Source organism: Mugil cephalus, chromosome 13 (assembly GCF_022458985.1).
Source record: "Mugil cephalus isolate CIBA_MC_2020 chromosome 13, CIBA_Mcephalus_1.1, whole genome shotgun sequence".
In the NCBI taxonomy this organism is placed as follows: Eukaryota; Metazoa; Chordata; class Actinopteri; order Mugiliformes; family Mugilidae; genus Mugil; species Mugil cephalus.
This window is the reverse complement of record NC_061782.1, coordinates 953913-968779: the sequence shown is the minus strand read 5'-3', so window position 1 is coordinate 968779 and position 14867 is coordinate 953913. Positions and strand designations below refer to the sequence as shown.

The window sequence follows — 14867 nt, the reverse complement described above, 5'->3', positions numbered from 1 at the left end:
GTTGAAGGATGTGGTTTGTGGGTCGAGTTCTTCCTGAAGCTGGAAACACAACATGAACGGATGAAGTGGATGAAACAGTGCGGAAGGAGCCGCTCCAGCTACACGTCAACACAACAAACACGCTACACGCGTCTGCTCCAAGGTAACATACAATGGGCTAAAGCTACATGATAGCTAGCTAGCTAGCTAACATGGAGCTAGCAAGACGCTCATGTGAACAAACGTGTATATGAAAGTTATGGTTCCTGTTGGAGAATATTAGTAATATTAGAGCCGAGCTGACGTCAGTTAGCTTAATGTTAACATGTGGATGTCGCTGTTTCATGTAACTTAATGAAGCCATGGGTCAGAAAAATATGAATATATCTCCACATTAAAAGTCTGAAAACCTTTGTTCCTCTCTGGACCAGGTTCGAGTTCAGGTGTTTTCCTGTCATCACATTTTATCTGAAGTTGTTTCTGTAGCAGTTACAGAAGTTAGAAAACAAGATGGCCGCCTCCGTGAGAGCTACTGTCTGAATACAACTTGGTGGAAACTTGGTGTGTTCAGTATTTCCATGTTTTTTTGAGTGCAGAGTGAAATTAAAGTTGATATTGACTAATATTATGACTATAATGTTAAACTAAATTTAAGCTGTTTAACAAATTGTAAATGAACAGAGAACATGAACCAACTCATGAGTTTTTTACTAGAATTATTTACAGTGATGAATCTACAAGAACACACGAGGCAGAAATTTATTAAAATATTTAAAAGTTTTATTTGCAGAAAGAATTCCCAGTTTGCCACCGTGGTGTTTGTCTCTGTTCTGGTTTTACCAGGCTAATGTTTTTAGCCGTTGTTAGCGTGACCTGAGCCTGTAGTTCCCATATAACACATGAAAACCTTAAATTACACTGTAACAGCATTTCATTTCATGTATGTGGAAAATTCCTGTCTGTAAAACCGGTTTAATGCAACAAAAACTAATCAGAAGAGCTGATAAAGTGAATATTACATTGCTTCTAGTCACTGTTCACACCGGGGGCGGCCATCTTGGAAACTACAACTTTCCCCGGAGGAAACCACATCACAAATCACAGGTGAGCAGTGTAATAACAGCAGCTTCGCCTGATTGGTTCATTCTTCTTTGTTTGGCTTCCTTCAGGACAACAATGTGTAATATCGTATGTCGCCACTCGTTAGAGGTGGCGCTGTTTCACGCATCGGAAAATGCTCAATAATTAGAGAAGAGAAATAAGGAGGAGGCGACGGAAACTGTCTCCATTCTCCACTGAAGTGACCAAAACCTAATAAATGGTGATGAAACCTTCATAAAAACCTCCAACATCTGAAGCTGAAACATGAGGAGGTTTCTCAGACGCATCCGTATAAAAGTTTCTCTCTAAAGTTCAGTGAAACCCTGGAAACGATGCAGGAGGTCATGTGACCAGTTCATCTGAAAGTGATTATGGGATGTGAGCAGACGAGACCTTTGACTGGAGACACAGAGACGCTGGACTTTATCAGAAACATCTTGTTTATTCAGAGAAACACTGAGATGGAAACTAAGCTGGTGACACAACCGAGAACAAACTGTTAAAACCAGTGTTTTTATTTAATTACAGCTACAGAGACGATAAAAGACCAGAAAACACCACATGTGGTATTTTATTATTTCATACCGCGTATTGGACTGAATTCTATTTAATTACTGGACACAAAAACTGTTCCTGAAAATATTGAGCCCATTTCTGGACTTTATCAACATTGGACAAAAGGCTGAATCAGACTAAATGCTTTTTAAAGGAATATAAACCCCATTTATTTATTTATTCTGTGTCTGTTTTCACGTAACCTGTTCAATCACTTCATCACCGTCATTATCGCCGCTGGTGTTTTTGATGTTTGTATATTTGTCTAATTATATATTTATTTGTTCTTCTTATGGCGATGGATGAGGCGTAGAAACGTCTTTATAAAAAAAGAAGAAGGAATGTTTTTAGAAATAATAATTAGAAATAATGAAACACTGTTTCCACTTTCCCACCACGTTCACCGGCTGCTGCACAACATGACACAAAGGTACGAATTACTGTGAACTCGTGCCCTTGGCTTCATTAGCATCACACGCTAACCAGCTGAGCTAACCCACCACATGACTGCTCTCTGGATCCAGGAAAACAGATTCCTGGTCCTGGTGTTTCAGGGGGGAGGTCGGGCCCCTCGGTCGCCTCACAAGACAAACCTGGAGGTCTGAGAGGGATTTAGTTCACACCACCATAAACTCTGCACCAGACGTTTAGAGCTGAGACGAACACTACACAGCAAATACACAAAAATAAATGTTCTCACGCTCTGAACTGTCCATGGAAACATGACTGAATAAAGAGTAAAAGATGCAAACAGGAGCTACAGGGATTATATATTTACATGTTATTGCAGAGGTAGTGTGAGTAATAAATATAATAATATATATATAAAATAAAACTATAAAAATGGAAAAATATTACAATCATTATCAAATAAATATAATTGAATAAGTAAAAAATAAAACAATAAAAATAAAACTAAATAAACAATAATATAATGAAACAATAATTATATAATAAATATAATTAAATAAATAAAAATGTAAAATAATACATAAATAAACTTTGATTTATACCATGACCTGATTGACTATTATATTTACATGTTATTGCAGGTAGTATGATAATAAATATAATAAAATAAATAAAAAATAAAACAATAACAATGGAAAAATATTACAATAATTATATAATAAATATGATTAAATAAATAAAAATAAAAATGTAAAATAATAAATAAATAAACTTTGATTTATACCATTTATACCTGATTGACTGTTATATGTATTTACATGTTATTGCAGAGGTAGTATGATAATAAATATAATAAAATAAATAAAAATCAAATACAATGAAATAAATTAAAAACAAAATAAATAACAAAGATAATAAATAAATTAATTAATTAATTAATTAATTAATGAGTAAAAAAGACTGAGAACCTCCACAGACATTTTTCATCTGATTGTTAAGAGAAATGAAAACGACTATTGAATGTGTGAACATGCCACTCTGAACACAAACACACAAACATAAACAAACACACAGCAGACATCCTGTGTCCTGTTTGGACTCAGACACCAACTGACCGGACAAATGTTCTTTTCTTCTCTCCTCAAACACTGCCGCTGGCGAACGCAGCTTTCTGTGTGTGTGTGTGTGTGCGTGTGCGTGTGTGTGCGTGTGTGTGTGTGTGTTAATGTGTGTGTGTTTTCACAGTGTGCGTCGGCTCTATCCACCCTCCAGGTTTGTGTGTGTTGTAGCGGCCGACTGCTCCTGTGTCCTTTGATTAAGGTCAATTTGGTTACTGGGGTTGGCAAAACATCCACACACACACACACACACATAAACACACACACACACACACACACACACATAAACACACATGCACACGCACAATGTCTTTCTATGTTTCAGAGGACCTTCCATTGACATAATGCAAACCCCAAACCAACACTAATGGTCACATTCACCCTAAAACCAAGTCTGGACTGGTTTTAACCATAGACCGTATATAAATATGGACTAAACACGTCTCATCCATAGACTGTATATAAATATGGACTAAACACGTCTCCTCCATAGACCGTATATAAATATGGACTAAACACGTCTCCATAGACCGTATATAAATATGGACTAAACACGTCTCCATAGACCGTATATAAATATGGACTAAACACGTCTCCTCCATAGACCGTATATAAATATGGACTAAACACGTCTCCTCCATAGACTGTATATAAATATGGACTAAACACGTCTCCTCCATAGACCGTATATAAATATGGACTAAACACGTCTCCTCCATAGACCGTATATAAATATGGACTAAACACGTCTCCTCCATAGACTGTATATAAATATGGACTAAACACGTCTCCTCCATAGACCGTATATAAATATGGACTAAACACGTCTCCTCCATAGACTGTATATAAATATGGACTAAACACGTCTCCATAGACTGTAGATAAATATGGACTAAACACGTCTCCTCCATAGACCGTATATAAATATGGACTAAACACGTCTCCTCCATAGACCGTATATAAATATGGACTAAACACGTCTACATAGACCGTATATAAATATGGACTAAACACGTCTCCATAGACTGTATATAAATATGGACTAAACACGTCTCCTCCATAGACCGTATATAAATATGGACTAAACACGTCTCCTCCATGGACTGTATATAAATATGGACTAAACACGTCTCTACATAGACTGTATATAAATATGGACTAAACACGTCTCTACATAGACTGTATATAAATATGGACTAAACACGTCTCTACATAGACTGTATATAAATATGGACTAAACACGTCTACATAGACTGTATATAAATATGGACTAAACACGTCTACATAGACTGTATATAAATATGGACTAAACACGTCTCCTCCATAGACCGTATATAAATATGGACTAAACACGTCTCCTCCATAGACTGTATATAAATATGGACCAAACACGTCTCCTCCATAGACCGTATATAAATATGGACTAAACACGTCTCCTCCATAGACCGTATATAAATATGGACTAAACACGTCTCCTCCATAGACTGTATATAAATATGGACTAAACACGTCTCCTCCATAGACTGTATATAAATATGGACCAAACACGTCTCCTCCATAGACCGTATATAAATATGCACTAAACACGTCTCCTCCATAGACTGTATATAAATATGGACTAAACACGTCTCCTCCATAGACTGTATATAAATATGGACTAAACACGTCTCCTCCATAGACTGTATATAAATATGGACTAAACACGTCTCCTCCATAGACCGTATATAAATATGTACTAAACATGTCTCTACATAGACTGTATATAAATATGGACGCCATGTGTCCCCTTGGACTGTTTGCACTTCCTCTCATTGGTTCAAACTATTTTCCCGGGAATATGGGCGGTGTCATCTTGTGAGTTTGGAACCAGTTTGTGAGTTTTTGAGTCTGAGGGCGGAGCTATAATATCGATGCCCCGCCCACACTGTAGATTCTCTGGTGTTTTCATTTAATTAATCCTACGCTCCACCTCCACCAGATACAAGGAAATGTTGGATTATACACTGAACTTTTTTTAAAAATAGTTTTTACAACTCTCACGGTCCCACGGGACCTCTTTACGGAGCGGTTGGCATGGCAACTGGTGGTCGCCATGATGTCACATCCTGTTTCTATTGAGTCAGATAATGAGAAACATGTCCAAAAAATGTTACTTGAAACTTGAACATTCATCAACATTTTATTGCCTTCCTTCCTTGATTTGTCCTTCCTTCCTTCCTTTATTTTTCCTTCCTTCCTTCCTTCCTTCCTTCCTTCCTTCGTTTCCTTTCCTCCTTCCTTGAACCCAGTGACTGTAATATATCTAATGTAGCTTCTGCAGCTTTTATACATCGGAGGCCAAACGCTGCTGCTGCTGTCGAGTCTCATCCAGTCAACGCTGAATGTTTCAGTGTGTGTGTGTGTCTGTGTGTGTCTGTGTGAGTGTGTGTGTGTGTGTGTGTGTGTGCGTCTGTGTGAGGGTCATGCTAACGCGGACGCACACTCCAGTTTCTTGTTGTTGTGTGTGTTTGTGTGCGTGTGTGTACTGGATGACATTACTAAAAAGAGTCGACATGTTACACAGCAATGGAGGCTTTAAACCCTCCAGCATCACACACATAAACACACACACATGCATGCAAACACACACACACACACACACACACACACACACTGGGCTCGTCTCGGTGCCTGTATGCATGACAAGACCTCTGGGACGCCCCTAAACACACACCACCACCCCCATGCACCCGGACTCGGCAGCCCGGCGCCTAATAGCACCCAGCATCTTCCCCCTGACGAGGCGGAGTGTGTGTTAGTGTGTGGTAATGTTAGTGCGTGTGTGTGTTAATGTGAGTGTGTGTGTGTGTGTGTGTGTGTGTGTGTGTGTGTGTGTGCGCGGCTGTGGCAGAAAGAACACTGCGACCTAAAAACCCAGCTCACTGAGAGAGACTGCAGCCTGAACAGAAGGCTCATCCAAGTGTAAACACACACACACACACACATTTAAACACACACACACACACACACACACACACACACACACACACACATTTAAACACACACACACACACACACACACACACACACATTTAAACACACACACACACACATTTAAACACACACACACACACACATTTAAACACACACACAGCACATGCAGAAATTGTAAATTGACACACACTCAAATAGAACAATAGGGACAAACACACACGTTTTTCTTTTCAGATCATGTGATGACAACTGAGTCGTTTCCACGACAACCGAGACATATACAACAGAGCTGTGTTGTTTTCATTACGTTGCCTATATATTTATATTATAAGTTTGAATAATATTTCCTTTCTTCTTCCTTCCTTCCTCCTTCCTTCAATCCTTCATACCTTCCTTCCTTCCTTCCTTCCTTCCTCCTTCCTTCAATCCTTCATACCTTCCTTCCTTCCTTCCTTCCTCCTTCCTTCAATCCTTCATACCTTCCTTCCTTCCTTCCTTCCTCCTTCATTCCTTCCTTCCTTCCTTACTTCCTTCCCTCCTTCCTTTCTTCCTTCCTTCATTCCTTCCTTCCTCCTTCCTTCCTTCCTTCCTTCCTTCCTTCCTTCCTTCCTTCCTTCCTTCCTTCCAGGTTATAGACACGGAGACTCGTACGTTTGTGGTTTTAAAAACAAACTTATAAGAAACATAAACTCTCAGATTGTTGGTGAATGATTGAATCGTAACGGTGAGAGTCTCCTTTAAAGAATCTGAGAGAGAGGGAGGGGAGAGGGGGGAGGAGAGAGGGGGGAGGGATCATATTCCCTTTTACTTCTTCTTCTTCTTCTCTCTCAGGATGTCTGCAGGAAGTCAGCTGGTGTCGGTGGACTTTGAAATCTTTGGTCATGTTCAGGGTTTGTATGTTTAACTCCTTCTTCTTCTTCTTCTTCTTCTTCTTCTTCTTCTTCTTCTTCTTCTTCTTCTTCGTGTGTTTTCTGGGCTCTGGCTAAAGCTGTAAACTGATCCTCTGGTTATTTTAGGACCGAACTGCTGCTGCTGCTTCACTTCAGAGACGCTCATTCATAAATAAAATATTAAACTATTCATTAACAGGTTATTTAACAGTTATCAGTGATTGGAGGAAGCAAGGAAGGAAGGAAGGAAGGAAGGAAGGAAGGAAGTTTATTTCCAATATGTACATAATAAACGTTCATCAAGAAATAATACAAAATGCAAATATATCAAAATTTAAATAAGATTATTATACAAACAAACACAGTTGTAGCAAATAATAAGGAAAATGCAAAATAAATATTCTAACCATTTGTAATTTAATGTACATACTCGAAAAGGAGTCGGTGCAAGTAAAAAATAAAAAATTAAATCCCTTAAATCATTAATAAATGAATATATACATTCACTTTACATACATAAATACATGCACATGTTAACACAGACACACACACAGATACATGAACAAATATTCAGTGCTGAAGGAAGGAAGGAAGGAAGGAAGGAAGGAAGGAAGGAAGGAAGGAGTGAATGTCACGTTAACCTGTTGTTATCATTTATCTTTTATCGTTTTACTGTGACTAACACCGACTCTCTCTCATTGTTTTGACAGGAGTCTGTTTCAGAATGGTGAGTCCAGTTCACATTTATGTTTTTGAACAAAAAACCAAAGTATTCACTACAACACTGATCTTTGTTCCATCTAAAAGTGACACAAAACATCCTGAAAGTCGACAAAGAACCCAGAGAACATACGAGACTAGAATGAGCCAGTGTTCCAGTTCAGAGAGGAGCTTCTCTACGATTAAAAGAGTTTCCATCAGTGTGATGAGTTCAGTTCCTGGTTCAGTTTCTATGAATCAGGGATTTGTCTCATGTTTGTGTTGAAGTGTGTGATGACAACAGATCAAAGGAGCTTTGTGAGGAGCTCAGAAAAAGAGTTGTTGTTGCTCATCAGGCTGGAAAAGGTTCCACAACCATCTCTAAAGAGTCTGGAAGCCACAAATAATCCACAGAGAGTCAGACAGATTGAAGACGACTGTTCCCCTCCACAGGAGTGGTCCACCAACAAACATCACTCCATCATAGTGGGAGAGGAACCAGAGGAACCAGCCTGTTGGTGATGGTGTGATGCTCTCTATTGGCCACAGGATGGCGCTGGTGTCTCTGTTACTGTGGAGCTGCAGGATGAGAAAGATTAGAAATGTAGAAGAGTGTGTAAATATACAGAGTGTGCAGGGTTCAGAGGTGACTGGTCCAACACCAGGATCCACAGGATCCACGCAGGATGTGAGGTGAAGCTGGATGGTCTCAGAACTGAAGGGGTCGAACCACCAGAGGGAAACACAGGTGAACCATGTCTGTCCTAGCAGCCATCAGATTCCCCTCAGGGGGCAGAAACTGGTCTACGGAGCTCCCAGCCCACGTCCACCACCTGAGACGTCTACGCTGAGAGGACAGAGGACGCATCAAGGCCACGGTCCAGGACGAAACACCAGTACATCAACAAAATGGCCCCAAGCGATGGACAGCAGTCCAACAAGGACGTTACTGTTCGTCTTCTGTTCTTCATTGATCCTCTGCAGACACGTCACACGGTGGACACAGGAAGTGATGGACAGACCGGGAAAATCTAATGTCAAAAACAAATAAAACGTCGGATGAGATGCTGTTCTGGTTTAACCGTTAGCGACGACTATAGCAGGGTTAGCTACCGACCCGTACCTCCTTCCAACAGACATATTCACGGACCGGACTAATGGTCCAGTCTGTCCCAGTTCAGTCCTCACGCTCTGTCCCACCACGCCACAGACAGAGTGTCCCCCGTCCAGGTTCTGGTCTGAAAGCTATAAAAGTCTGGAGGCTGATCAGTTCACTTTAGCTGGTTGGGTTAGCTAATGCTAACAGCAGCTACTGATGTAGAGTGACCAGACGTCCAAGACTTCTGGGGACAGTCCTTGTTTAGACAGACGGATGGACAGACATAGATAGATACTTTATTTGTCTCTATGAGAAATTCACAGAATGTCTCTGATATTAGCATTTCTCATTATATTATGTTATATTATTATAATTTTTAGCCGGTCGCGCTGCTACTTACATCACAGACACATCAGTTTAAATATGAATGAATATGAAAACATTCGTCAAAACAAATGAAACCGTAATTGTTCCTGTTTCTTCTTTTCATCCTGCTAACAGAGCTATCACGTTAGCATTATAGCTATGGCTCATCCAGCTGCTGCTGTCGTAGCATAGCATGCTAGGTAACGTATGACCGGCTTTAATTCATGTGAATCATTAGGGACGTCTGCTCCCGTCCTCAACTATAATGAACCTGATGCTTTTAAACGTGACGTCCACTGTTCTTCCACCGTCCATCATGGCGTCCATCATGGCTTCCATCATGGCGTCCATCATGGCGTCTATCATGGCTTCCATCATGGCGTCCATCATGGCGTCCATCATGGCGTCCATCATGGCGTCCATCATGGCGTCCATCATGGCGTCCATCATGGCGTCCATCATGGCGTCCATCATGGCGTCCATCATGGCGTCCATCATGGCGTCCACGTGATATATTTACATATATAAATGAGAAAACGTGTGTGTATAGATACACAGTGATTATATGAACGTGTCTTTCTGTCTTTCTGTCTTTCGTCCTCCAGTACACTGAGAAGGAGGGACTCCGTCTGGGCCTGGTGGGCTGGGTGAAGAACACACATGGGGGGACGGTGGTGGGTCAGGTCCAGGGTCCGGCCGACATGGTGGAGGAGATGTGAGTTCCTCCCTGAGACTGGGACCAGGTCCAGGTCCAGGTCCAGGTCCAGGTCCTGGTTCCTGGTTCCTGGTTCCTGGTTGATCTGATCTCTGTGGTGATGCTGTTAATCAAACACTAGATGGAGACAATGAGCTTCAGTACAAATATACGACACACTCTGAGTACTAGATACTTTATTATATACAAATATACTACACACTCTGAGTACTAGATACTTTATTATATACAATATAATACACACTATGAGTACTAGATACATTATTATATACAATATAATACACACTATGAGTACTAGATACTTTATTATGTACAAATATACTACACTCTCTGAGTACTAGATACTTTATTATATACAATATACTACACACTCTGAGTACCAGATACTTTATTATATACAAATATACTACACACTCTGAGTACTAGATACTTTATTATATACAAATATACTGCACTCTCTGAGTACTAGATACTTTATTATATACAATATACTACACACTCTGAGTACCAGATACTTTATTATATACAATAACCTACACACTCTGAGTACTAGATACTTTATTATATACAAATATACTACACACTCTGAGTACTAGATACTTTATTATATACAATATACTACACACTCTGAGTACCAGATACTTTATTATATACAATAACCTACACACTCTGAGTACTAGATACTTTATTATATACAATAACCTACACACTCTGAGTACTAGATACTTTATTATATACAAATATACTACACACTAAGTACTCGATACTTTATTATGTACAAATATACTACACTATGAGTACTAGATACTTTATTATATACAAATATACTACACACTATGAGTACTAGATACTTTATTATATACAAATATACTACACACTAAGTACTCGATACTTTATTATGTACAAATATACTACACTATGAGTACTAGATACTTTATTATATACAAATATACTACACACTGAGTACTAGATACTTTATTATATACAATATACTACACACTATGAGTACTAGATACTTTATTATATACAAATATACTATACACTCTGAGTACTAGATACTTTATTATATACAAATATACTACACACTAAGTACCAGATACTTATTTAGTAGTTATTTATGTATTTTTTGGACTTTCTTTCCGGTGGTATCTCGTCGTTGTGTCTCTGCAGCTCATTTAATTTATTGTAAAACCTGAGGTTGATCCATGTGTGCGTTTGTTTCTGCTGCCTGCTGCTCCACCCGGGTGGAGTTTCCACCTCTGCTCATGGATCAAACTCCGTCTGTTCTATCGGAGGTCGTTCCCGTGTCAACGCTCTCTCGCTCCTCGATTCCTTCCTGTTCAACGCCACTTTCACCACGACCTCACTTCCTGCCAGGCCTGGGAAACAGGAAGCAGATACACAGGAGGGAGGGAGGGAGGGAGGGAGGGAGGGAGGGAGAGATGGTGGAGGAGGTGGAGGAGGTGGAGGAGTGGGTGGTTTCTATTTATTCCTCTGAGCAGCTGAATGGAATGAAAAGAAAGAGACAGAAACTAAAACCTGGAGGTGGATGAAAAACACATCAGCTGGTTAATATCTACATTTAGAGAGAGGAGGGAGGGAGGGAGGGAGGGAGGAAGGAGAGAGGAAGGAAGGAAGGAGAGAGGGAGGATGGAAGGAAGGAAGGAGAGAAGGAACTAAGGAAGAAGGAGAGAAGGAAGGAAGGAAGTAAGGAGAGAGGAAGGAAGGAAGGAGAGAGGGAGGAAGGAAGGAGAGAGGGAGGAAGGAAGGAGGAAGGAAGGAAGGAGAGAGGAAGGAGAGAGGGAGGAAGGAGAGAGGAAGGAGGGAGGGAGCAGAGGAGAGAGGGAGGAAGGAGAGAGGGAGGAAGAGATGGAGGAAGGAGAGAGGGAGGAAGGAGAGAGGGAGGAGAGAGGGAGGAAGGAGAGAGGAAGGAGAGAGGAAGCAGAGGGAGGAAGGAGAGAGGAAGGAGAGAGGAAGCAGAGGGAGGAAGGAGAGAGGGAGGAAGGAGAGAGGGAGGAGAGAGGGAGGAAGAGATGGAGGAAGGAGAGAGGGAGGAGAGAGGGAGGAAGGAGAGAGGGAGGAGAGAGGGAGGAAGGAGAGAGGAAGGAGAGAGGGAGGAAGGAGAGAGGGAGGAAGGAGAGAGGGAGGAGAGAGGGAGGAAGGAGAGAGGAAGGAGAGAGGAAGCAGAGGGAGGAAGGAGAGAGGGAGGAAGGAGAGAGGGAGGAGAGAGGGAGGAAGGAGAGAGGAAGCAGAGGGAGGAAGGAGAGAGGGAGGAAGGAGAGAGGGAGGAAGGAAGGAAGGAGAGAGGGAGGAAGGAGAGAGGGAGGAAGGAGAGAGGAAGGAAGGAAGGAAGGAGAGAGGGAGGAAGGAGAGAGGGAAGAAGGAGAGAGGAAGGAAGGAAGGAAGGAGAGAGGGAGGAAGGAGAGAGGGAAGAAGGAGAGAGGAAGGAAGGAGAGAGGAAGGAGAGAGGAAGCAGAGGAGCGAACTATAAATGAAACGACTACATTGAGTTTGGGAACATTTTCCGTAATGTTTTTTTTCCTGCTTTTATTTTGAAAGATTTACTTTATCCTTTCATGTTTTTACTCCTTTAACCTTTTTTTAGACATTTAGAGGAAGGAAGGAAGGAAGGAGAGAGGAAGGAGAGAGGAAGGAAGGAGGGAAGAAATTTTCCATTTCATTTTTTCTCATGTGTACATTTCAAACTAACTCGGTTTCTTTTTAGAGCTGAGACATAAATAAAAGGTCTGAAAGTGAAGCAGCTGCTCCAGTGGTGGGTGGGTGGGGAGGTGGGGGGGGGGGGGGGGGTGGTGGGGGGGTGGGGGGGGGGTGGGGGGGGGGGGGGGGGGGGGGGGGGGGGGGGGGGATGGGGGGGGGTCCCCTACAGAAACATTCCCACAGCTAAATTTACCCTGAGAATGTGAGCGCGCTCAGATTAGAGCAGATTGAAGAGGATCAGGGTCACAACACAACACGACACAACGACACAACACAACAACACAACACAACAACACAACACAACACAACACAACAACACAACACAACACAACACGACACGACACAGCACAACACAACACAACACGACACAGCACAACACAACACAACACAACACGACAACACAACAACACAACACAACACACACAACACAACACAACACAACAACACAACAACACGACACGACAACACAACACAACACAACACAACAACACAACAACACAACACAACACAACACAACACAACAACACAACACAACAACACAACACAACACGACAACACAACAACACAACACAACACAACAACACAACACAACACAACACAACAACACAACACAACACGACACGACACAGAGGCCTAGTTTATCTACACAAAACACTGAGTGACACACTACACACTTCACTATAATACTCTACAACACAACACAACACAACACTATATATTATATTATATATTATTATATTATGTCATATTATATTATATATTATATATTATTATATTACATTATATTATATTATGTCATATATTATTATATTATATTATGTTATGTTATGTTATATTATATTTTATTATATTATATTATATTATATTATTCTATTATATCATATTATATTATATATTATTATATCATATCATATTATATTATATTATATTTTATTATATTATATTTTATTTTATTATATTATCTCATATTATATTATATTATATTTTATTATATTATATTATATTATATTATATTATATTATATCATATCATATCATATCATATCATATCATATCATATCATATTATATTATATTATATTATGTCATATTATATTATATCATATTATATTATATATTATTATATCATATCATATCATATTATATATATATTATATTATATTATATTATATTATGTCATATTATATTATATTATATTATATTATATCATATTATATTATATTATATTATATTATATCATATCATATTATATTATATTATTTATATTCTATTATATTATATTATATTATATTATATCATATTATATTATATTATATTATATTATATTATATTATATTACATTATATTATATTATGTCATATTATATTATATTATATTATATCATATCATATCATATCATATTATATTATATTATATTATGTTATATTCTATTATATTATATCATATTATATTATATTATATTATATTATATTATATTATATTATATCATATCATATTATATTATATCCCCCTCAGGAAGGTGTGGCTGAGTAAAGAGGGGAGCCCGTCCAGTCGTATCACCAGAGCCTCCTTCACCAACCACAGACCCATCGAGCGGCTGGAGATCTCAGGCTTCAAGACTCGTTTCTGATCAACCAACCATCACATTAAAAAGATAAACTGCTGAAATATTTACAATATTCTGTTCTAAGTATTTACTGAACTCTTTTTGTTGTGACAGTAGGAGAAAGCTAGCGATTAGCAATTAGCATTACACTCTGTTTATTCTGTCCCATAATGTTATCCAGGCTGAAACCGACGCTGCAGAATATTACACATTAATCTCACCTGATATGAAGTGTTGTTGTGTTGTTGTTGTTTCACTGCAGTCGTTTCTTTTAATCACCAAAGCCAAAACAAAGTTTTCTACGTGTGTCAGTGGCTGATATGTGATAAAACTTCAAGTTAGTGTTTTTGATTTTTTGGTTTCGGCTCCAAAAAAATACAACAAGACGATGTTTTCATGGTTGATAGTGACGGCGTTCGCCTCCAGCTTCATTCTGTTCTGCCTCCAGCTAACGTAGCGACGTCACTGTGACATCACAGCGACGTCACTGTGACATCACAGCGACATCACTGTGACATCACAGCGACGTCACATCACAGTTCCACAGGTTACGTTACTAAGTGACAGTAGCAGCAGGTTGCTGGTTTGAATCCCTCTAACTGTGTGTTTAATGGCTGGAAACAACCCCCCCCCCCCCCC

General features: G+C 39.5%; 1 protein-coding gene across 1 annotated transcript; it reads left to right on the top strand.

The window, feature by feature from the left end:
* The first annotated feature begins 6918 nt into the window (after positions 1–6918).
* On the top strand, positions 6919–14641 carry LOC125018524 (acylphosphatase-2-like). Its single transcript, XM_047602498.1, has 4 exons — positions 6919–7027; positions 7738–7754; positions 9797–9906; positions 14138–14641. The coding sequence occupies exons 1-4, from the start codon at positions 6970–6972 to the stop codon at positions 14250–14252; spliced, it is 300 nt and encodes a 99-aa protein (XP_047458454.1). The 5' UTR covers positions 6919–6969; the 3' UTR covers positions 14253–14641.
* The last annotated feature ends 226 nt before the right edge of the window (positions 14642–14867 follow it).

Coding starts and splice junctions, on each gene's coding strand:
- LOC125018524 (XM_047602498.1), top strand. CDS start 6,970: ATGTCTGCAGGAAGTCAGCTGGTGTCGGTGGACTTTGAAATCTTTGGT. Junction 9,907..14,137: donor GCCGACATGGTGGAGGAGAT/GTGAGTTCCTCC, acceptor TATCCCCCTCAG/GAAGGTGTGGCTGAGTAAAG.